This window comes from Etheostoma cragini, chromosome 2 (genome assembly GCF_013103735.1).
Source record: "Etheostoma cragini isolate CJK2018 chromosome 2, CSU_Ecrag_1.0, whole genome shotgun sequence".
Classification (NCBI taxonomy): domain Eukaryota; kingdom Metazoa; phylum Chordata; class Actinopteri; order Perciformes; family Percidae; genus Etheostoma; species Etheostoma cragini.
Window position 1 is genome coordinate 17,902,915 of NC_048408.1, and position 21,386 is coordinate 17,924,300.

Consider the following 21,386-nt stretch of genomic DNA (forward strand, 5'->3'; position numbering starts at 1 on the left):
TTTACTCAAGTAAAAAACTCTGAGTACTTCTGCCACCACCGCCAGTCTAGCACGCAGTTAGTATAATACGGTGTATATAGTATAGTACCGTAGACCGTTAATACAGTCTAATGTATAGTAAACGTGCTTCGTTACGTGTCTTTGTCACTTGTGTGTACTGCAGCAGCGCCCTCTGCTGTCAGAGCGGTACGTCACAGCAGCTGCGTCACCCCGCCCGCTCTCTTTTCCTATTGGCCGCTTTCGGTCATGTGACCAAAACAGAATCATGGCGACCACCGCTGCGGTCCGGTCGAGCATGGGGCTGACTTTGAGACTTTCTCGAACTATACCGGACTGTAGCATATGTCACCTCTACAAGTTAAAGAGCTGTTTGACCAGCGTGGGTAGTTTACAAAGGAAGGGTTCCTTTGATAGCTTTCGGACCATAAATCGACACTTGCAGACGAGTATAGGTGAGTGATGCAGTTGAGTTTGCTAACACATTAGCCTCAGTCCGAGGCTGGCTCTTCTCTCGGCAGTATTTGTTTACGATAGGTTGACTGATTAAATATTTTCTTCTGTTAAATACCAGAGTTTAAGTTATCGTTTATGTCAGTAAAGTTTGTCTAGCAGGAGGTCAAATGATTTCCGCAGTTATTTAGAGTCGAAAAGTCCGCTCAATAAAACATGTCTAACTTAATATCAGCATTCCCAGAGAAGGAGTTGTGCAACTTTGCTACCATGCAACAACTCTAACATTGTCTACATCCGGTAGCGTCAGGAGGCGCTGACATAACCACTGACATCAGAATCACTCACAGACCTGTTGTTCGTGCTTTTCTTTCATTCAAAGGTCTGTACCACAGTGAGGAGGGGAGCTCCTACGCAGAGGACCCGGATGATGTGTAAGTTTACACGGAGTTTTTATTGTGTGTTATGTACGGGGTTATTTATTGTGATATTAATATTCAGTACAAACATAATACATTTTAATAAAAAACTACTAATATCAAACATTGAAACGGCAAAGTTCAAGCTTGTGGAAACTACATTTAATTTTCTGGTAAAGTTAAAAGTTTTGCAGGTTGTGGAGCAGGTCATCCATATTTTGCAAAGCTTGTGGTGTGATGCCCGGCTCCTTCTGTCCATAATCAGACATGTCAAAGTGTCCTTCAGCAGCAGTGACCGTGAACTCCGAATGTCCTAGATAGACACAATTGGTCCTTCTAAGAATGAAAGCACTAGGTTAGTGCACACAATAGACCTACACCCTAAAACCCATTGAGCTCTGTCAAGACCATTTTGGAGGCAGCAGCAGAAATCTAAATTTATATCTAGTATCTCTCTGTACTAACGCTGCACACTTAATCGGAATTTTATCAAAAACACAATATGGAGTAGTGCAATATCCAAATTGCATGGGGGTGCACTATTTGTTATAGGCAAAATGTGTCAAATTATTCCGAATTAAGTATTGTGGTGCTGCTATAACATTCCAGTCTACAAATTGAATCCTACAGAATCACACACACAATCTCATAATCATTTTAATGTATCATTGAAGTTCAATGAAAATTAGAATAATACAAAAAGGATAATTCCCTTCAAAATCGTGAATCATAAAGCAATTGCAACATCGGTCAAAAATAACTTGAGTCGGCCTCTGGCTCACCCAGTAAGAGCGTTCACCCCACGTTGGCGGAGTCCTGCGGTGGCCCGGGTTTGAATCCGACCCGCGGCCCTTTGCTGCGTCTCATCCCCCCATATCTCTCTCCCTTTCATGTGTATCCACTGTCATTATAATAAAGGGAAAAAATGTCAAAACAAAACAATAATTGCAACTTGATATTTTACTCATATCTTGTATCCCTAATCTGTACTAGACCAAAGCTGCACATTTTTGCCTCCCATCATGGCATGTTGGAGCAGCAAACTGTTTGTGGTGCCCAGCTCTTTAAATAACAACACCATGTGTACCTACATTAGTTGGAAATTGGCAGCACTGATGAGTAACACTACCCCAAAAGGTTTGCGCTAGTGAATTTAGCCTTCTCAAGAAGTATTACCTGTGTTATAAAAAAAAAACAAAAAAAACATAGACATTTTGTCTTAAGCCCCAGATTTTTTTTTCATGTAATCAGAAATCGTTTCTGTCAGTATGCTGCACTGGCCTAATTCAAACACTTTACTAAACATGACATTTATTGTTTCTCTACTCTCATTGTCATACTCTAAGCGTGAAAAAAAACTTCTACAAAACCTTGCCACATAATCTCAAATGTATGATTGATTGATTGATAATGCTAAATTATTTTTAACTCACTGCTTTTTAGGGTCAATGTGGTGTATATAGATCGGTCTGGCCAGAGGATCCCAGTTAAGGCCAAAGTGGGAGATAATGTCATGTATCTGGCTCAGAAGCATGGAATTGAACTAGAAGGTGAGCATTTACACAGTTTTACAGTGCCTATAGAGAACCATATCTTGTAAAAATGTTTACCTTTTGCCACATTACACCCTGGAAATTGAAAAATAACATTGTGAACGTTATTCAAATGTAATTAGTAAAATACCTGGTTTGGATAAGTGATCCGCCCCTTAGTTTGCAGTGAAACAAACGGAAGGTTCTAAAGCCATGTAGAAAAAGTTTTTATGGTCAGATAAGGCCAAGATTGAACTTTTGGGACTGAACTGCAAGTGTTACGTTTGGTGAAAACCAAACACAGCACACCACCCAAAGCACACCATACCTACTGTGAAGCATGGTGGTGGCAACATTATGTTGTGGGGGTGTTTCTCTTCAGCAAGAACTGAGGAATTGGTCAGGATTGAGGGGAAAATGGATGCTGCCAAATACACTGAAATTCTTGAGGGAAAACCTGTGGCCCTCTGCTTGACAGCTGAACATGGGCAGGTTTACCTTCCAGCACGACAACAACCCTAAACACGCTGCCAAAAAAACTATGCCGTCGCTAAAGGATAGGAAGGTGAACGTCCTTGAGTGGCCAAGTCAGAGCCTTGGAGGCTCTGCCAAGTATTAAATCATGGGACTGATGACTTTTCCAACTTTGTTATTCTAGTTTTATTTTCTTATGTTTCACAACTAGTGCCTTTTTGGGTTACTTGAATGTTGTTATGCAGAATGTGTAAATAAAGTTGGAACATTTATTTTAAACTTTAATTGGTTTTGATTTCAGGCTGTAAGACAAAAGTGACTATTTCATAGGGGTATGATGATTTTCTATAGGCACTGTAACTGTTTATTAAATATTTAATTGAGGGATATTTTCTATATATTAAGGCTCAATATTTGTTTTTCTCTTTCATTTAGGAGCATGTGAGGCATCACTGGCCTGCTCGACATGTCACGTCTATGTCAGTGATTTCCATTGTGATAAACTCCCAGAACCTGAAGAGAGGTACGTCTGCTGCAAATGACATCTTCCTTCAACAAATGTGTGCAATGAGGGGAAAGGGAGATTGCTGTAAATGTTGACCGATATCTTTACGCTGTAGGGAGGATGACATGCTGGACATGGCACCCATGCTTCAGGAGAACTCCCGGCTGGGATGTCAGATCATTCTCACTTCAGAGCTCGAGGGCATGGAGCTCACCTTGCCTAAAGTCACCAGAAACTTCTATGTGGACGGCCATGTTCCCAAACCTCATTGAGAAGAGGAGGAGATATTGAAAATTGGAGAAAAATAGGAGGAGGAGGAGCTAGACACCTTTTTTGTGCTGGTTGAGTGAGGGGGCGACCATGAACAGATGCACAGCTAGGATATTAATGTCCTTAGCAACTCCTTAGGCTTCTTGCTGGCTGACAAATACCACAGTTAACCAATGACAAGACAGGCCTGCAGATATCAGGCAGAGTCCGACACTATAGGAGTCCTACTGAAGGTGAAATTAATGGTTACTTCCATAAAAAACTGTGATGATGAAGTACTTATCCATGTGGAGGGTTCTCAGGCCAGCATCAAGATGCCATTCAATCTCACAAACTGTTCTTTGTTAAAACACCAAACAATTTAAGAGACATTTCTTGTTTGTTTTATACATTGCAGAGAAAGTTGTAACGTTCAATTTTGTGCCGTTTAGTGGAACATTTCGTTACAGGTCGTATACGCACAAGTATCACAAGCTGATGTCCTTAGTCATTTCCGCCAGTCTATCATGTCACTCTGACTCCCTTGTCAGATATTGTAAGCATACCATTTATTTTAATTTCTATGGAACAAGTTAATTTGTAGGGGCTGTGATAGCTTTTCAGGACCTACTGACCATAGTTAGCCCCAAATCATAAGCCTCAAATATATTATTTTCTGCTTTGTACTAAAGTCTGACACCGAAGACTAAGAAGCCATATATTATTATAAAGTGTATTTGCAACAACAACAAAAATCTAGCTGCCTGAAGCTTAAAGGATGGGCAGAGTAAATCAGAATTTAGACTTACACAGTATCCATTATAAAGATTGCAAAACATTCAGGCTAATTGTTTCGAGAAGTGTCAAATGGAAGATTTATTTTAAAGCACTTCCTTTCTGGTGCCAGTGATTAAGGCTTGATTAGTGGATCTGGTTCAGGTGTGCTTTATCCAGAGCAGAGTCTGTGTTGACGCTGCAGGCTTGTGTTACCTCTACCCTTTACTTAAGTCTACTGTACTTGTCCTTACGCACAAATGTAAGTCAATTGTATATATCATGTCTTGAAATGAAATATTTAAAGTTGTGCAATAAAATGAGTTTTAAAACGTTATTTTGAACACTGCTCTTAATACCCAGCACCCTTATACACTTACTACAAAGACGCAAAGGTGGACAATAAATAGGTTTCCATTGTAAAATTATCAAAGCTAGTTCATTGCATTATTTGCAGGCGGTCATTACTGGTATAATCTCCTCCTTTGCCCAGCAAATGGCTAAAACACTCAGGCATTTGTGTTGTCGCAAAGGGTGGTTTGCAGTAGCTACCAAGTGAAGCTGGAACTCAGTGTGGGCAACACTTTTATTCACCAGCAGGTGTAATCAAGCGAACCAAAACACCCGCGTAATTCCTCTTGGTCCAAAACACGATCCAGTCATTGCAACCACTCCAGCGGTTTGACTTCCCAGTAAGTTGACACACTTCATCACTAAGTTGATGATTGATTAGGACATCTAAGGTGAGCATCAATATCCGTGCACAGCAATCCCAGGTTAACTGGGTAGACTGTAATGGACTGTTTGAATTTGACTTTGACCATATTTTGAACCGTTCCCTTCAGGCCCAAATGTTAAAGACTGGGTTAGCCAGGGAGGCCATGCCAGGTCAAAAATAGATAAATAGAGAGAAAACGATCGGCGATCTAAATGCTAGAGTGAGAATACTGGGTGGCGTTCGTAATGGATCGGAATATGCTACATTTTCTTAAAGGTTGCGTGCAGAGAGCTCTGATAGATTTACATTCTATAAGTAAAGGTAGGGTTCAAAATGCCCATAGAGGTAATGCATTCAATCAGATCAGTCATTAAAAACGTACACCGAGTGAAACTGACCATCATCACTTTATGTTGTTGTAGTCTCAAACATTTAGGTCTAAGGGACGTCATAGCCTTCTGATCTGATGCCAGTATTAGAGGTGGCTACTTTTAGCCTAAATACTTTCAGTATTGATATTGTTTCAATATGTATCTGACCTGCTTCTGTCTGCGCTCGCGACAATCAGACTCCGCAAAGAGCGCGAAAATCTTCGACATTTTAGAACGCTAGTGCTACCTTTGTGTTCTAGAAAACATTTAAACTACACCGAAAGCTCGAAGTTTTGTTACAGTTCTTCCGGTGAGTTACATTTTTTATGCAAATCTTATCTCTCATGATACATTCGGCTTTTCAAGTAATTGTCAAGGAAAGGTTGACCTGTTAGGCTTTTATAATATATATATATAGGCCTATATATGATTCCCGTTAGCCCATGTTGGCTATAAAGCTAATAATGTGGGTCTAATTAAACATATAAAGCTTAAGTTTTCTATAGTTACTGTCACTGTTGGCCACAGTTTGGAAACAAAAATGTTAAACACAGCAATAGCCCTAGCTTATTTGCTGAAACTGGTATTTGCATGCAGCAGTAGCCTGTGTAGCTCATTTGTAGGCGCTATATACATGTATCTTAAATGGTCTAATAATGTATGTTGTTGTAGAAAAGTGGTTCCCAACTTTATTTATTATTTTACTGGGGACTTCTTAATATAAAGCAATAACCTACTGTCCACCTCTGAAATACATTCAGTAGCCCGAAGATAAAATGTTACAAGAAAAAAAGCAAAAGGTGATTGAATTGTCTGAAAGTAAACATAATTCTGTCTAGTAAGATTTTGGTTTTATTATTTCTTACCTTGCACCCATTGAGGGGGGCCTGACCCCCAGGAACTACTGATGTAAAAGCTGTTTGTTTTTATGATACAGACACTTCCTCAACATGAGCACAGGACCAAGGACACAAGCTGCCTTCATCCAAGGAAATCAGAGCACAATTGAACATGATGCCTCCCACTCAACACTCTTCTACCTTTTCCAAGAAGTTTCCAAGCTAGCATCCCCTATCCACAACAGTTTCCTGGACACAAATTCACCCTCCATGTGGATACATGAGCCTTCTAGGCAAGGTCCTTTTCTAGTTAAAGAAGAGGATGCACATCCGTGTCAAATCTCTAATAGTTCCTGCCGGCGCAGTTTGTCTCGGATGTCGCCTTACAATCCGACGAATATAGTGAAGGAGGAAAGTCACGACAGAAAGGTCACAACTTTGGTTGAGCCACATCCTCAGTGCAACAGCCCCTGGAAAGTATTAAGTCTGATCAACCTGCAGTGTGAGAGGCTCCTGTATCAAAGAGATGTGGAGGAGTCAGACCCAAGTTTAGTATCATCTACTGCAAAATTGGGCCATTCAATAGACAAATCATCAACTGCAACAGCAGATGTAACAGATCAGGTAGTTGGAGGTGACTGTGTAAGTGTTGCAAGCACTTTGAGACCATCTGTTCTTATCTATGAGAGGCAAAAAATCCCAGCCAGTGTCAGTCTTGTGGAAGATGTGAGAGAGGACTGCAGCAAAGAAGCCAGAAGTTCTAAACCGCAGTGCTGTGTGAAAGACTCCAAGATGGGCTGTTATGTTCAGTCACAGACTGCTGAAAAGGCAGACTCTGTTTCAGTGTTCAGTGTACACAAACCATTTACGTGTAACCAGGAGTGTGAGAAGGATTGTTTTTCTTCTGAACATATTTTGTATTTGCCTTTCTCTGAAAATGTTTTGTCTCCAACGCCCATGCCCGATGCATTCCTTAATGCCCAGTTGACTTTTAATTCAAGTGAAGATGCAAGTGTAGCTCTGTCAAAGCCAGCACCAACACTAGACCACAATGCAAACTTTGCTCTGTCTAAAGAGGCCCCATGCGAGTCCCATCTGCCCCCTCCAAGCTCCGTCCTGCCTTCTTCACAATCAGTATCACTTTTATCTAGCACGACAGAGAAATGTCACCTACTTTCAAAACAAGATTACAAAATCACAGCATCTAACCCAGAATGTCCTGATGCTCACATAAAGGAAAAATGCCCTCTGGTTGAACAACTGAAATCCTCAAGCTATAATGGAGAAGCAAACCCATTACCTTCTGCAACATCAAAACCAGAACCCCGGTCAGTGCAAAAGGAGGACCTTGCTGCTCCATCTACCCTGCAGTCAAGAACCAAGACTCCTAGAAAACAACCTCATCCCAGCCGGAGTGCAAATATCCAAGACCCAGAGTTCCAGGGGGTGACGTTCAGGATGGAGACGGAGCTAGACGACAATAGGGGACAGTGTCGGCTACTCATAACTTCAAAGTACAGGTAGTAACAGATTTATTGCATGTTTACATGGGTATTTTGGAGATGGTGATGAAAACTGTCAGTAAGTTAAGTTCACATATATTTTTGGTGTCTGCTGCAGCAAGGAGCTCTACAAGAGTGTGAGAAAACCAAGGCTGAGGTTACGGACGTCCCAGAAATCCCTTAAACTTAGCAGTTCAGATGAGGAGAGTTCCCCGACGACCAGTGTTTCCAGTGAGTAACCCTCGAGTGCCTGCGCTGTCCTGTGAAGCTGATGTCCGTTTATGTTGACATTTTCACATGCTTCCTAAACAGCAATGTGGAGCGCCTGCAATTTAATCTGGTAATCTCATGAATAAAATATGTTTATATAATATATAACAATTTTATTTACAGTACAGAGTCCAAAATCCCAAATTTGTCTCTAAAGGCTTTTAAATCTATATAAGATGACACTTTGTTTGCAGTCCTTTGATTCAGATAAGAAACAGTTTGACCCAAAACATTATAGGGGACATAAAAGGGAAACCCTCAGAAAGATAATTACATAATGTGTATTAACTAAATCCTTCTTCTACTTTCAGACACAAATATAAATGCTGACATGTTATGTTTAACATGAATGCAGTTGGGGGGAAAAACAGTTTGAAGTATATTGCATGAAATGCCCATTTTCTCCACTAGAGGAAGCCATCACATTACAACTTGGGACTTGACAGAATCACTCAGGACAGGTGGTGCACTCAGCTGTTTTGACATTCAAGCAATTTCCAATTCAGTGCAGTGATTAGCATCTCTGTTCTTGAGCACATTTATATAACAAACCTTCACTTTTGGAAATTTGCATATGCTTCTTTTGTCAAAAAGGAACATGAACATATCAAGACTCTTCTGTGACACCACCCAGATACACAGCTTTGTTTATGTCAGTGATTGACAGCCAAATGCAACATAGATGTTACAGTGAACTTCTACACTCAGCATAAAATAATATACATACTATAATGCATAGTTTATCATTTACAAATGAGAAATTCTTCCCTTTTACCCAATAGATATCAGTCTGGCCTTTTTTTTGTCATTACAAATATTTTTGATTCACAGAATGACGCTAAGAATGCTCCTTATACTCTTCCTGGTCTTATCTTATTGCTGAAATGTTGCATTTTTTTGAGTACCCTAACAAAATACCGTAAAACTAAAGATACATTTCCTTTCTGTTTCACAAGAGGGTAAAGCCTGTGCATCATGCAGCACCAGGAAGACCCCCATGTGGAGGGATGCAGAGGACGGGACCCCCCTCTGTAATGCCTGTGGAATAAGGTAGCTCATATTAACACTGCTGCCTGTTGAATGTTTTACAAACACATCAATAAAGCTGCATGCATGGCATTTCTATTAGATCACTATGGCAGAATAAATTGCATTCAATTTAGTCTGCCATGTCCAGCTGGAAGGAGGTCTCGGGGAAGACCCAGGGCTTGGTGGAGGGATTATATCTCCAACCTGGCCTGGGAACGCCTGGGGATCCCCCAGTCAGAGCTGATTAATGTGGTTTGAGTAAAGGAAGTTTGGGGTCCCCTGCTGGAGCTGCTGACCCCGCAACCCAGTACTGGATAAGCGGACGAAGATGGATGGCTGGATCCAGATATTGTTTGGTTTCCCTGTCATATTTTTTACTTTATTTTTCCTCAGCAATTATCAGTAACAATAATTATACGAATTAGAAACAACTCGCTAGAAGTGCTAACCAGAGCCTCATGGAACACCACACACGCAGATCAGTAGCTCCTCTGTTGGCTTGTTGTCACCACTGATGTTGTATGTATAGAAGTTCCATATGTTACACAAACTTTACTGCTTGCATGAGATACATACTGCACCTTTGTGACAATGAATCTGCGGATGACTAAATGAAAGACTTGGAATTAATATATTGCGTTATGTTCTGTTTTTGATACTCTTAGTCTGCAGACATAAACACCAAGTTGCTACTGAAACAAGGAATGATGCTATGCTGAATCAGGGTTGCAGTAATTCCTGATTGGCAATCCTAAACTGGGATATTTCTTTTTTTTTTTTAAATATACATGTTACCTTTTCTTTCTTTTAAAGGTATAAGAAGTACAGAGTGCGCTGTGTCAACTGCTGGCATATCCCTAGGAAAGAAGGCAACTCCAACTCATGCTGCCTCAAGTGTGGAACCTTTGTGAGGCTGACCCCAGCTCAGCGGAAACACACCACCTAGGGAACATACACAGAGCAAAGGTTTTTATGTCCACATGTGACAAAGGTCTACACACATTTGCACAAATACTCTCTCTGCTCCCGTAGTTCATAGTCCGCTACAGTTCACTACAGATGGAAATGCCAACATAGAGGAGCAGCACCAGCTTCTGACATCTTACTTGACTCTGTAATTAGTTTCACTGCAACAATGTTGTACCTCAGGGAAGAACAATCCCCTTTAGATCTATGGCTGCTCTCAAGGTGCTCAACACACCAGGGAAAAACATCAGCATGTAAACAACCTAAAAAAGAAAAAAAATACCTTTTTAAACTCTTTAAAAATGTAAGGGTATCTGAAAACAATATGTACAGTACTTTAATCTTTACTGCACTGATCCTATTTGTGCTAGCTGCTGACCTGTATGTAGCATGTGTGAGAGGTGGACACATTCAGTGGAACGTTTAGTCATGTTTTCATCTTAATAGCTTTGTTGCTTGTGTATGATGGTCAGCTGTGCCAGATGGCTGCAGCAGAAAGTTATTTCTGTACAAGAACAAACACTGCAACCTGAGCTCAGCGCTGTGTTCACTGTTATTAACTGAAAAACAATTTACGGCTCTTGACCTTGACAGCAAGACTGTCTGCTAAGTTCAGTAGATACAAATTTAGTTTCCTACGTTAAGTTATTTATTGTCTCTGTCATTGTTTCTATTTGTGCTTGTTTTGAGGGGGGGGGGGTGTTTCTTTTTGTTGTTCATTTGTGTGGTTGCCGGTTTAATTGGTGCACTTATTTCCTTAGCATTGCTGTTTTTCTGTGAGAAGAAAATATTTTTGTGTGTGTTGAATGGGTTTTGGTGTGTATTAAATTGAGAATGAAATATCCAGTTTTGTTTCCTTGTTCTTCTTAGGTATAGGGCCTGCTCTAGATATACATTAAATCCCCTACGGAAAATGCAATGATTATAAAATAGTAGAGGGATATACACAAATCACATGGAGAGGAACAGCAAAAGAATTGTTGAATAATGAGACTTCCCACAGTTTCCTCAGCCCACCATGCAGTACACACACACTGGCCAAGTGGGTGGCCTCACACGAACTGATACAGCACAGCTATTATTTCAAAAAGGATTACGTCTTCGTCTTATTTAAAACAGCCAGAGTTGCCTCTGTCACCAAGTGCCAAACCATCCGGCAATGAGCAACACAGAAGGAAAGGGGGGGGGGAATTAATGTTCATTTTTAAATTAAGTGTGTTTCAAACCAAAACAGTCTCAACAGCAAAACAATCAGATATACAGTAGGCCTGCACAGTGTAGAAAAGCCAAGCATCAAACTGTTAAATATCTAATATGAGTCAGATAATAATTAGTATACCTCTTCCATAAAGAATTGGGGACTGATGATGGTGATTTTAACAGCTGATGATTAGGTGATGACAGGATTTATGTTCTGCTGTATCTTGATGCACGTTTTTTTTATGTGAGCTTGCTTGAGCTTGTTTTTTTGCATTTGTTATACATAGTTTGGAATCTGTCTAATTATGTTCATGCATCTCTGTTTACGCCTGTGCTCTAGGTTTCACATGGCTGCAAAACAAATAGGGGTAAAGTAATTAGAGTTGGGATAAAACAAGTAGAGACTGCAGAGTCTATGCCCCTAATGGAGTAAAATGACAGATGTTTGAGATCAGTGCTTAATCAATTAGGTCATATCTCCTCAGTATCATACATTCACTGCTTAGTTCAAACATTCAGGTTTTACATCTCCCCGTTACTGATTTGTTTTGATGAAGACAGACTGCTTGCAAGAGGAGGAGGAGGAGGAGGAGAATGTTTTTGTGAATGAAAGGGGAGAAGGAGGTCTGCTGTTCTGACCCAAGCAGGCAAAGTTTGCGCCTGTTAGTCCACCGGACACTCCGGACCATGACCTTGGACAGCAAGCGCATGGAGGAGACGGACATTGACGTAGGGGGACAGACGGATGATAGTGACGAGCTGAAGAACACAAATCTTTCAGTGATAAATACGAGTAATCCCGAGTTTGAGCAGAGCGCTTCGTCCTTGACTCCTGAGGTGCGGGAGGAGGGAGACTTTGCGGCCCGTCTACAGGATGATCCAGGCAGGAGAACCGCCTCGGTGAAGCCTCCGTACTCATACATCGCTCTCATCACCATGGCCATCCTCCAGAGCCCGAAAAAAAGACTCACCCTCAGTGAGATATGTGATTTTATCAGCCAGCGCTTTGCGTATTATCAGGAGAAGTTCCCTGCTTGGCAAAACTCAATCCGGCACAACTTGTCTCTAAATGACTGCTTTGTCAAAATGCCCCGGGAGCCTGGGAATCCTGGCAAGGGGAATTACTGGACACTGGATCCCATGTCGGCAGGTATGTTTGAAAACGGGAGTTTTCTTCGGCGGAGGAAACGCTTCAAGAGGCAACATTTCTATCTGGGGGCGTTGAAGGACTGCGGGGCGAAGGCGCGCTGCCTGATGCCCGTGTTTCCTCTCCTCGGAGGGCACCGGATGAGTTCTTGTCTCCAGGCTCCTGAACTGTACCACGATCTGGGCTTCAGAAGTCGATCAAGCCCCCACACTATTCCCAGCATCCCACCTGTAAGCAGCATCATCCCTGCACTCTCCTGTCTCCTCTCCAACAGTTTCACCTCATGTATAACCTTTGAACATTTCGCCCCGGGACGCTGCACGGCTGTCCCCTCTCTGGCTCCAAACTGCGCGTCCATGCCTCCTGTCTCGCTGCACGGATTGAACTACCCTGCTTCTCATTTATCCCATTTCCCTACTGGCATCCTAAAAGTTTCGTCTAATTTAATTTAATGTAGCTTAACCTGAACGGAATCGTCTTATTCTTTGACTGAGAATAAACCCACATGGTACATTTTGTACAAATACAGTTTTTAATGATTGGCTAAGCTTGTAAACTGTCCTTCATATTTGTTTTTGAATCTGTGGTATTTTACAGTTATGTTTGGAATAGAACGTGGTTGAATTCAGAGTGCAATGTGAATTAAACATCAGAGTTTATATTCATGTACATTATCAAATAATGTAGCTGCAACGGTACTTTTACATTTTGGTTGATTGTATTACATTTCTTGTTTCTACGAAATTAAGACTTGACTTAACTAAGATGTGTGCGAAAGTATGTGCACTAGAGTTTAAAAGAAGAAGAACTAAATCACAAAAATAGACTATTTATTCCTTACTCTGAATATGGCCAAACTGAATTAAAATAATAAGGCCTATATACCAACAATAATAATATGCTTTCAGTAAATTTTTGGGCAAAGGAGGCTGTTTAATTTGTAAAGAAAAAAAATGACATTATTTTTTTTTTACAATAGGCCTACCATAAAAGAAAATCAGAAGCAGGCTAATAGCCCATATGTGAAATGCAGTTAGACCTTGGAGCCAATAATGATTAAAATGTGCATTTCTTAGGTAAATGTGCAACTTATCCCATATGGCCTATGAATTTGCACAACACAGCCTACTTCTTGTTTTCAAATGTGACAACATTGCTGTTATTTTGCTGTGGATGATCACAGGGGAGGATCAGATTTAAACACATGATCTAAGCATGTGCACATTTTGATTTCTCCCTCCTTTATTTGTTGATTTTCTATTTGAGTAGCCTATATCATTGCCTCCACATCATGTTTGAAAGAGGTCTTTCTTTAAAAACAGGCCTCCATATCACATCACACGCTGGCCTTGTTAGCCTCTGCAGCCTGAACAAGCAGCGCAGTGTCCATCATGAATATCAAACACATGTGTCCATCTGGCCGTCAGGTAGGCTATTACAAGTTCAAACTGCACCGCAGGCTTTCATCAGCCTTTAGGTGCCCTTTGTTTTGTTATGTAGAAACATGAGCAGTAGAAGTAAGGGGGCTTTAAAGGAGGATCGATTCAGATTGTTTAGTAAAGCAGCACCACAACTGAAAATTAATCAAGATTGTACTGTAAATGTATGACCAGTAGGCTAAAATGTAGTTGCTGAATAACCCAAGGCAAGGCTAGTCACCCCACAGGTTGGCCCTTTTTTTCTGAGAGATGCTTCACTATTGTAAATGAAGTTGATCTGTTAGTTCCTTATAAAAGCATGCAGAAAGCTGTAAGTTTAACATGCAAAAAGGTGTGAGGAAACTCCATACAATGGTTGTAGTTACTTCAGTTAAAAGTACAAATTGTTTGTATCTGTGTTTGTAAGAGATTACAGTTTGTAAAACAAGGTGAGTGTGTAGTTGCAACACTAATTTGAACAGTGGAGACATGTTGACACTGGTAAGAAGAAGCAGTAAAACGGGCTAATGAGAGATTACAACAAATCTGCAGTGCAAAAAAACAGTCCTTACAAGATGAAATATCTAAGGTGTTATATACCCCTGCCATTCATTCTATTTTTCAGTATTAACGTTTCATATTAAAAACTGTTAAAAAAAATTAAAACATGAGGTGCAAGGATATTAAAACCGCTAAGGACGTAGGAACATATTTTGCACAATTACTTTGATCAACCCCAATGAACAAATAAAGTAAATCTTTCCAGGTGTAGCTGCTGGTGTAAGTGTGATGTGGCTCATTGGTAAAAACCTGCCTACCACCTAAATAAACCCTTAGGAAGGAGTTTGCGTTATTCAATTGCAGCACACAGTCCTGTTTCTCTCTTTGAAAAAAAAGATCTTCATAAATCCTCATGGAGTATGGCCCATTAAGGTCAGTCAGTGAAGTGTGGGGTGGGCCACAGCATGAGCCCTGTGACAGTATATGACGGTGTGTTTATTTGAAGAAATAAACACACCGCTAAATCCCTAAAACCTGGACTTGACAGAGACACATAAAACAGAGCCACCCATGAACTCATTATATATGTCTATAGACGAAAACTTAAAAAATCGAATGTTTCTCTTACATGCGCAAAGGCTAATTTTAATATAGTAGGCTTACAGTACTGAAGCATTTTTTCAAATCAAAACTAACTTAATTTTCTTTCTTTATTTATTCTTTTACTGGCTAAAAAATGATTCATAATACAAAAGTTCATAAGAGTGAGTGTAACATGCCTATTATGCAGAGATGGAATGACGAACATAAGGCATAAAATGAGACAATTGCAGAAATTGTCCAATTTTCTCCAGCTGTGTTTAGCCTCCAAACAAGGGGACACTTACAGCGGCCAATGCAGAGAGCCAGATAGATGATGTAATCAGCTCACCCTCAGTCACACATTAACTGATCCAACATCTTTGAGAAATTATCATTGTGTGCAAACTGCAGTTTCTTGGTCAACAAATGACACCCAAAGGGCAATCAAGAGCAAACACCAAGGTCGCTACAGGCTCACTGACATTTGGTTTCAATTCATCTTTTTTAACTTTCCTGCACTTCCTCCTGGCATTTGTGTAGTTTTCTTTCTTTCCCACCCTGTACCATCTAAACTGTTAACATGACCGAAAGAATCATTTCACTCCAATGACAAATAGACATCTTATTGCTCAGCATAAGCATACAAATATGTTTTTACAATCAGCATGCTAACAAGCTAAAATTTAACAGGTGTAATGTTTTAGGCTGTTCTCATGAACCACACGCACATATACTGTAGCTACAAAAAGTCAAGCAATTTGTAAGCACTGAATGTTTATTGATTTAGATTAGCATGTTATCATGCTAATGTACATTTCTAAACAGGAATTGTACTGGTGTCCAGATCTCAGTTTACATTTAAACGCGTATAGACTTTTTTGTTCCTAAACAAGTAGATCTATTTCAGGCCTAGTCCATATGTACACATTTTTTTAGTGAAAACTGTGTTTTTTCCTGTACACAACCACTGTTTTTATAAAATCTACTCCAATTGAAAATGCAGAACCACAATAAAAATGCTGTCAAGAAAATGGCCAACCAACAGGCGGCGATTCAACCCTAACCCTAAAGCCATGCTGGCCAATCAAAAGCCTGAAGAAATTACTTTTTGGAAGGCTACCTAACTGCAGTGGTGTATCGATCGCTCAAGTCCTCCAAACACATAAACAATATACTGTAGGTTGTCAATTTCTACCCTCTAACAGGACCCACAGGAGCCCCTCATTAAAGCTATAGTGCGTAGTTCCTAACTCCCCTATAAGGAATTTCTAAGCAATGATAAGAAAACTGGTGGCACATCCACATTATAAAAGCCTTCTGTGATCGCGAGCCACCCCCACCCCTCCTCAATGCATCTGCTAGTAGCCAAGGAGGACACAAAGGATTAAAAAAACATGATGGACACTTAAGACGAGGTAATTAACTTTGCTAGATTTTCTGCACCTGAAAGTTTGCCTGACAACAACAGTTTCTGAACATAGCCATACTGAGAATTACAGATAGAATTTTGTGGAGCTGATAGTCCAGGCTCTCATTGGCTAGCTGTTAGCCAATCAGAGTCAAGCAGCTTGGCTCTTTGAATATCAATGAGAACTGGTACAAATCGAGCAGAGTCTTCCTGCAGGCTTTCTATACCATGCTAGAAGGGCTTGAAACAAGATAACCAAGGCATTAAAAAAAAAAATGGAAGAGCCCATGGTAGAACTTCAGAAGTTACCACAAAGTAATGGAATATGTGTGGCAGGGCACCTTTAAAGCCTTTATCAAGTCAGTTAATAATGCCCTTTTGTGCACATTCTACCACATTGCCATATATTTAATGAACACAAAAAGTCATATTTGAGGCATGGTTGTTGCACCAATCCAACCTGTTTATTTATTAAAACAGGAAACAGAAGTTTCCCACTTTTCTTTTAATCAGTAAAAAAGCACCTTCCCATGACTGATAAGAAATCCTAACATGAAGGGATTTTTTTACATTAAGAATACTAGGAACTCACATTGATTTGTCATCGGAGATTTTGGAATTTATGCTCACTCACTTGCTTTTTTTTGCCAAGAGTTAGACGAGATGATTAATACCACTCTCATGTTTCATTAAGTATGGAGCAAGAGCCAGGAAAACCTGATTTAACTAATTTATCTTTAACAAACCAGAGATGTGGTTGGATGAGATGGGTTTATTGATTTGTAAAAGGTTTTAATTTTTTAATCAAACAAAAGTCTGCATGCTTTATTTAGAAAGCCAATAAAGAAAGTGCTTCAATTCTTGTTTCATTCTTTACATGTAATCTACAAAATAAACTCTTTGTCAATTTAGGATCTTTTAAATTACACATCAGAAGTATTACATTTTAGTACAGTATCACACAACATACATTTTACATCTGAAATCCCACGTTTTTGGGTTGCCTGGAGATGTATTCAGATGCACTCGTAGTTTAACCCTTTCAGACTTATCACTTGGGTGGCTGACTAGCAGCCACTTATTTGGGCTCTGGCTTGGGTCAGTACAAGAACTCTGAGCTGAAAAGTAGACCACACTTTGCTGACAACCTCCACCTGTTTCTGCAAGATTTCCGCTCGGCTTGATAAAATCATCTCCATTATTTTTACTGACAGCTTCTTCTTGATAGCCTCCCTTATTGAGAGCATTGCGACAGATCAAGCTGTTATCTGAATTATCAACAAAACTCTGGCATTTCACATTCAATTGAATTATGTTGCATCATTTTGCCAAATTGCCATGTTGTCACTATACATTAGGGAGTGCATAGGCCTACAACAGCATAAGCAGGAGCCAGAAACATAAGCAGAAACTGGAACAATCAATCTACCAAGCTCTGTTTGAAGACCATGGCCTGGCCCAACAGCAAATGTGGCCCAGTGTTTGATTTCAGCCAGTGACTTGGTCAAATCAGTCACGTCATTTCAACTTTGGCCAACATTATTAATTGCAACATAGCAGAGACCAACCTAGTTGTGGCCTGAAATGATTTGCTGCTGCTCTGAGACAGTGACTTTAACACAATATAAAAACAGAAAAAGGTTTTTGCTGGTCTTCTCATAAACCGGGCAGGGGTTCATAGGATGGTTTCCATCAAGGTTTGCCTTCACCAGTTCAGAGATCTGTTCTGACCACTAAAAAATATATTACCCAAATGTTAATAAAAAATAAACAAAGCCTGGATAAAGTTGAAAAGAATATCATCACAATGTACCAACAAAACAGTCGATTAAGATAATTACCTCAGTTGTCACGTCATGAGTGGTTTAATCCTTGTTCATCTTTCCTGACTTTAAGACCAGCGCCAGTCCGCTGGTATCATCTGAAGTCCTCCGCTTCTCTGCAAAGGCCATTAGGATTTTTTTGTCTCTGTCGCTGAAGAGAGCAGGAATCCTGTACACTTCTTGTTCATTGGATTTCAAGACTCTTTCTCTTCTTACACTAGTTCGTATTGATACGAGGGTTTGTTGCCCAAGGTTGAGTAAAATCATCCAATATAACAAAAGAAAGACACACAGCTTTCTCCTTCAGAGTTATCAAAGTTTGCCTTCTGCTGGGTGGTGTAGTCTGTGAATGACGAAAGAGTCTTTTTTTGTCATGATGCACTTTTTGTTGGTTAACGAACAGACCAGGTCTGCTCCCTTGTTAAAAATTAAAGTACAAAAATCTAAAACAGTGAATAGAAGAATGAAGTGCTTAATGCTACACTTAATTTGATGCAGTTTTGGCTTGTACCATATAAAACCTCTGCCATTTCAAATTTGCTGTGGTTATGCAGAACTGTCCAAAATCCGTTTTTCTAGCGAGTGAGTTGGTTACATGGCTGCAGGGTATTCAACAGCAATCTTGACATTGGTCCAGTATTATGCAAGATCGCCGCAGTCAGCAGCGGCGAAACAAGCTACAATGTAAGTTATGGAAAGGATTCAAGCTTTCTGTTAAAAACATCCTTGAAATTGCATTTCCGTTCCCAGACTACATGGAAATAAACAGTAAGTTTAGCATCGTAAAATACACTTCCTTCAAAGTCGACAGAAACAAAATAAAAACAAATATGACATTTTTTTGGTCGTCTTTCCACTTTTCCAACTGTCACAACTGTAGTTTTGGTTGAAATAAACCCATAGTTTACTGGTTTACCAGTAAAAAAATGTATATATTTTTTTATAAATGGAGTCTGGAGTCTTTAGCGCTGGTGACCTCAGAGCTGTTTCTGGTTGAACAGAAAGATCTTAAAAAGGTTTTCAAAAGGTCTATTACTCCAGGGATCCCTTCCATAATGTTGTCAGACTAATAATCTAAGCCTTTCAGTGGGCAAAAAAGCACTTTTAGTGGAACAAATTGACGATGCACAATTGCCCTTTAGGGTTACACTGCGGCCCGGTCCGTTGCTGGTGCTTACAGTGTCCACGCTTAATACTTCAACAGATTGTTGTTCCTATCAATCACTTAAGAAACACAGAAATCAAAAAAGAAACAAAAAGAGGGGAGATGCAAGACTGATTTGCCTTGAGATGTTACCATCTGCATTTTATGCACTAGCTCATCGCTTTTTTATTTAAGAACAGCAGATACAGCTTTAACTTGCAAATTGACTCTGATTTAAATAAAATGTACAAATTAGCATTAGTTCATTGCAAGCTCTGCCTCAACAATAGACCTCTGCACTGACCAAGGACACACTGCATTCTACATTGGTACAATGTTGGCATTAGATGAAAATTGTTTTTTTATTTTGTCAGATGATGTCTGGTTGTAGAGTTTACATGAAAAGACCTAATAATGAAGTTTGTTTGTTTGTTTGTTTTTACGATTTCTGGTGGGTTAAAGCTCAACCAATCAAATCAATTGTGAAATAGGACTGTGTGAGATCTATTGCTTCGGCAATTCATACGACAATGTGTTGTATGCTGCACCGTGTGCCACCCTGCAGCCCATAAGTATCCCAAATATCCCCCTTTCCTCTCCTCCTCCCACTTCCCTGCTTCTCCTCCCACCAAACTGCTCTACGCTGCTCTGTATCCACTCCTGCCTTCAGTGTTCATAAAAAAAAACTGGAGCTGACAGGCGCTTCAGATCTAACAAGAGTTTGGAGGGATCATTAATAAGCTCTGGCTTGATAACGCTTGCATATTTTTGGATCAAACAAATCTCTACTTTAGATTCTTTCCAAATATATACACATAACAATTGCCATTGAAATGTTCATATTATGGAACATTTTGAGGTTCATAATTGTATTTAGAGGTTATATCACAATAGGTTTACATCATTTAATTTTCCCAAAACACCATGTTGTTCTGCACATTGCTACGGCTCCTTTTTTTAACCCTGTGTCTTGAGTGCTCTGTTTTAGCTACCGAGTGAGGCATCTCACTTCTGTTTTGTCTTTGTTGGAAGTCACACATCCCAGTACCTAGGTAAGCACTGCTACCCAGTCAGAAGCATAGTATAAGGGGGGGGGGCATGCTAGGGGCTAGGCAAGCATTGTAACGTAACATTATAACGTGTGTGATATTATGTTTCGTTCATCACGGACGTAAAGGCTGGACTACAATAGAGCTGTTTGGAGCCGTTTGTGAACAGTATTTTGTGTTGGAGATGGTAAGTCCCTTTGGGTTGGACTTTGGGTTTTTTCACGTTGTAAACGTATAACGTGCACAAAAAAGGTCAGTATCAATAGCAGCTTTGTTATTAGTAGACTCACATCTCCATCCTTTTCCTCCATCTCCTCCACCCATCCTTATCTACTTTGCTGAGTTGGCCAGCTCTGGATGTGGCTGCCACAGTTTGGATAAGTTAGAGGTTTTCTGCTGTTGTGTTGTGTTGACAAGCCTCCCATCTGTGCATGCGGCTAAGGACCACCCTCTGGTTGACTCAAGTCTCATAAAAGCTCTTTACTCTGCTCATATGTGAAGCTTGTGAACTTCTGTTTTCTCAGTTGCTTTGTTCTCTTTGTTCAGTTTTGTCTCTGTGCATCATGCTGGTGTTGCAAGTTGTTCATTAATGACAAATCTTCATTACATCACCATGAAAATAATATTCACCATTGTTCAGCCAGCCTTCTCATGTGGAATGGATTATTTTGTGAATGTAAAATATGTAAAAGCACAGAACAGCAGGACTCTACAAGTGGATGCTAGGGTATGGGTGGGGTATAATTGCCATGTGAACAGCAGTAGGGGCAGCAACTATTGCTTAAAATGCCATGTGCAACAAAAGAGTGAGCAGAGCACTGAAAACTAACGGCCAACGGCTTGAGACAACCTGTTTCTGAACTCTGCAGGCAGTTCCTTCATCCTCATGGCTTGTTCTTTACTCTTGAACATATTGTCAGCTGTGAGACCTTATATAGAGGTGTGTGTCTTTAATAATGTCTGATCAACTGCATTTACCACAGCTGGACTGCAATCAAGGTGTAGAAACACAAAAA

General features: G+C 40.1%; 3 protein-coding genes, 1 long non-coding RNA gene and 1 pseudogene across 5 annotated transcripts; 3 read left to right on the forward strand and 2 right to left on the reverse strand.

Moving 5' to 3' along the window:
• The first annotated feature begins 248 nt into the window (after positions 1–248).
• On the forward strand, positions 249–4,484 carry fdx2 (ferredoxin 2). Its single transcript, XM_034860281.1, has 5 exons — positions 249–452; positions 833–884; positions 2,313–2,419; positions 3,311–3,398; positions 3,496–4,484. The coding sequence occupies exons 1-5, from the start codon at positions 266–268 to the stop codon at positions 3,650–3,652; spliced, it is 591 nt and encodes a 196-aa protein (XP_034716172.1). The 5' UTR covers positions 249–265; the 3' UTR covers positions 3,653–4,484.
• A 24-nt stretch (positions 4,485–4,508) lies between these two features.
• On the reverse strand, positions 4,509–20,222 carry LOC117936859. The gene is made up of 4 exons (XR_004655039.1): positions 20,211–20,222; positions 9,921–9,932; positions 8,961–8,965; positions 4,509–4,609 (listed from the first exon to the last, which is right to left on the reverse strand). It is a non-coding gene; the product is annotated as an uncharacterized LOC117936859 (long non-coding RNA).
• Positions 4,778–10,367, forward strand: zglp1 (zinc finger GATA like protein 1). Of its 2 annotated transcripts, none has more exons than XM_034860154.1 (5): positions 4,778–5,145; positions 6,428–7,851; positions 7,952–8,064; positions 9,060–9,153; positions 9,946–10,367. In XM_034860154.1, exons 2-5 carry the CDS (start codon positions 6,443–6,445, stop codon positions 10,076–10,078), a joined length of 1,749 nt encoding a protein of 582 aa, XP_034716045.1. In that variant the 5' UTR covers positions 4,778–5,145; positions 6,428–6,442; the 3' UTR covers positions 10,079–10,367. The 2 variants fall into 2 exon arrangements, with proteins under 2 accessions (XP_034716045.1, XP_034716049.1); XM_034860158.1 differs by lacking the exon at positions 4,778–5,145 and adding an exon at positions 5,608–5,802 and having other exon boundaries at positions 6,430–7,851.
• LOC117936828 (forkhead box protein D1-like) lies at positions 11,909–13,124 on the forward strand. Its single transcript, XM_034860239.1, has one exon. The coding sequence runs from the start codon at positions 11,986–11,988 to the stop codon at positions 12,895–12,897; it is 912 nt and encodes a 303-aa protein (XP_034716130.1). The 5' UTR covers positions 11,909–11,985; the 3' UTR covers positions 12,898–13,124.
• Positions 17,355–18,500, reverse strand: LOC117936840 (annotated as a pseudogene).
• Positions 20,223–21,386: the final 1,164 nt, after the last annotated feature.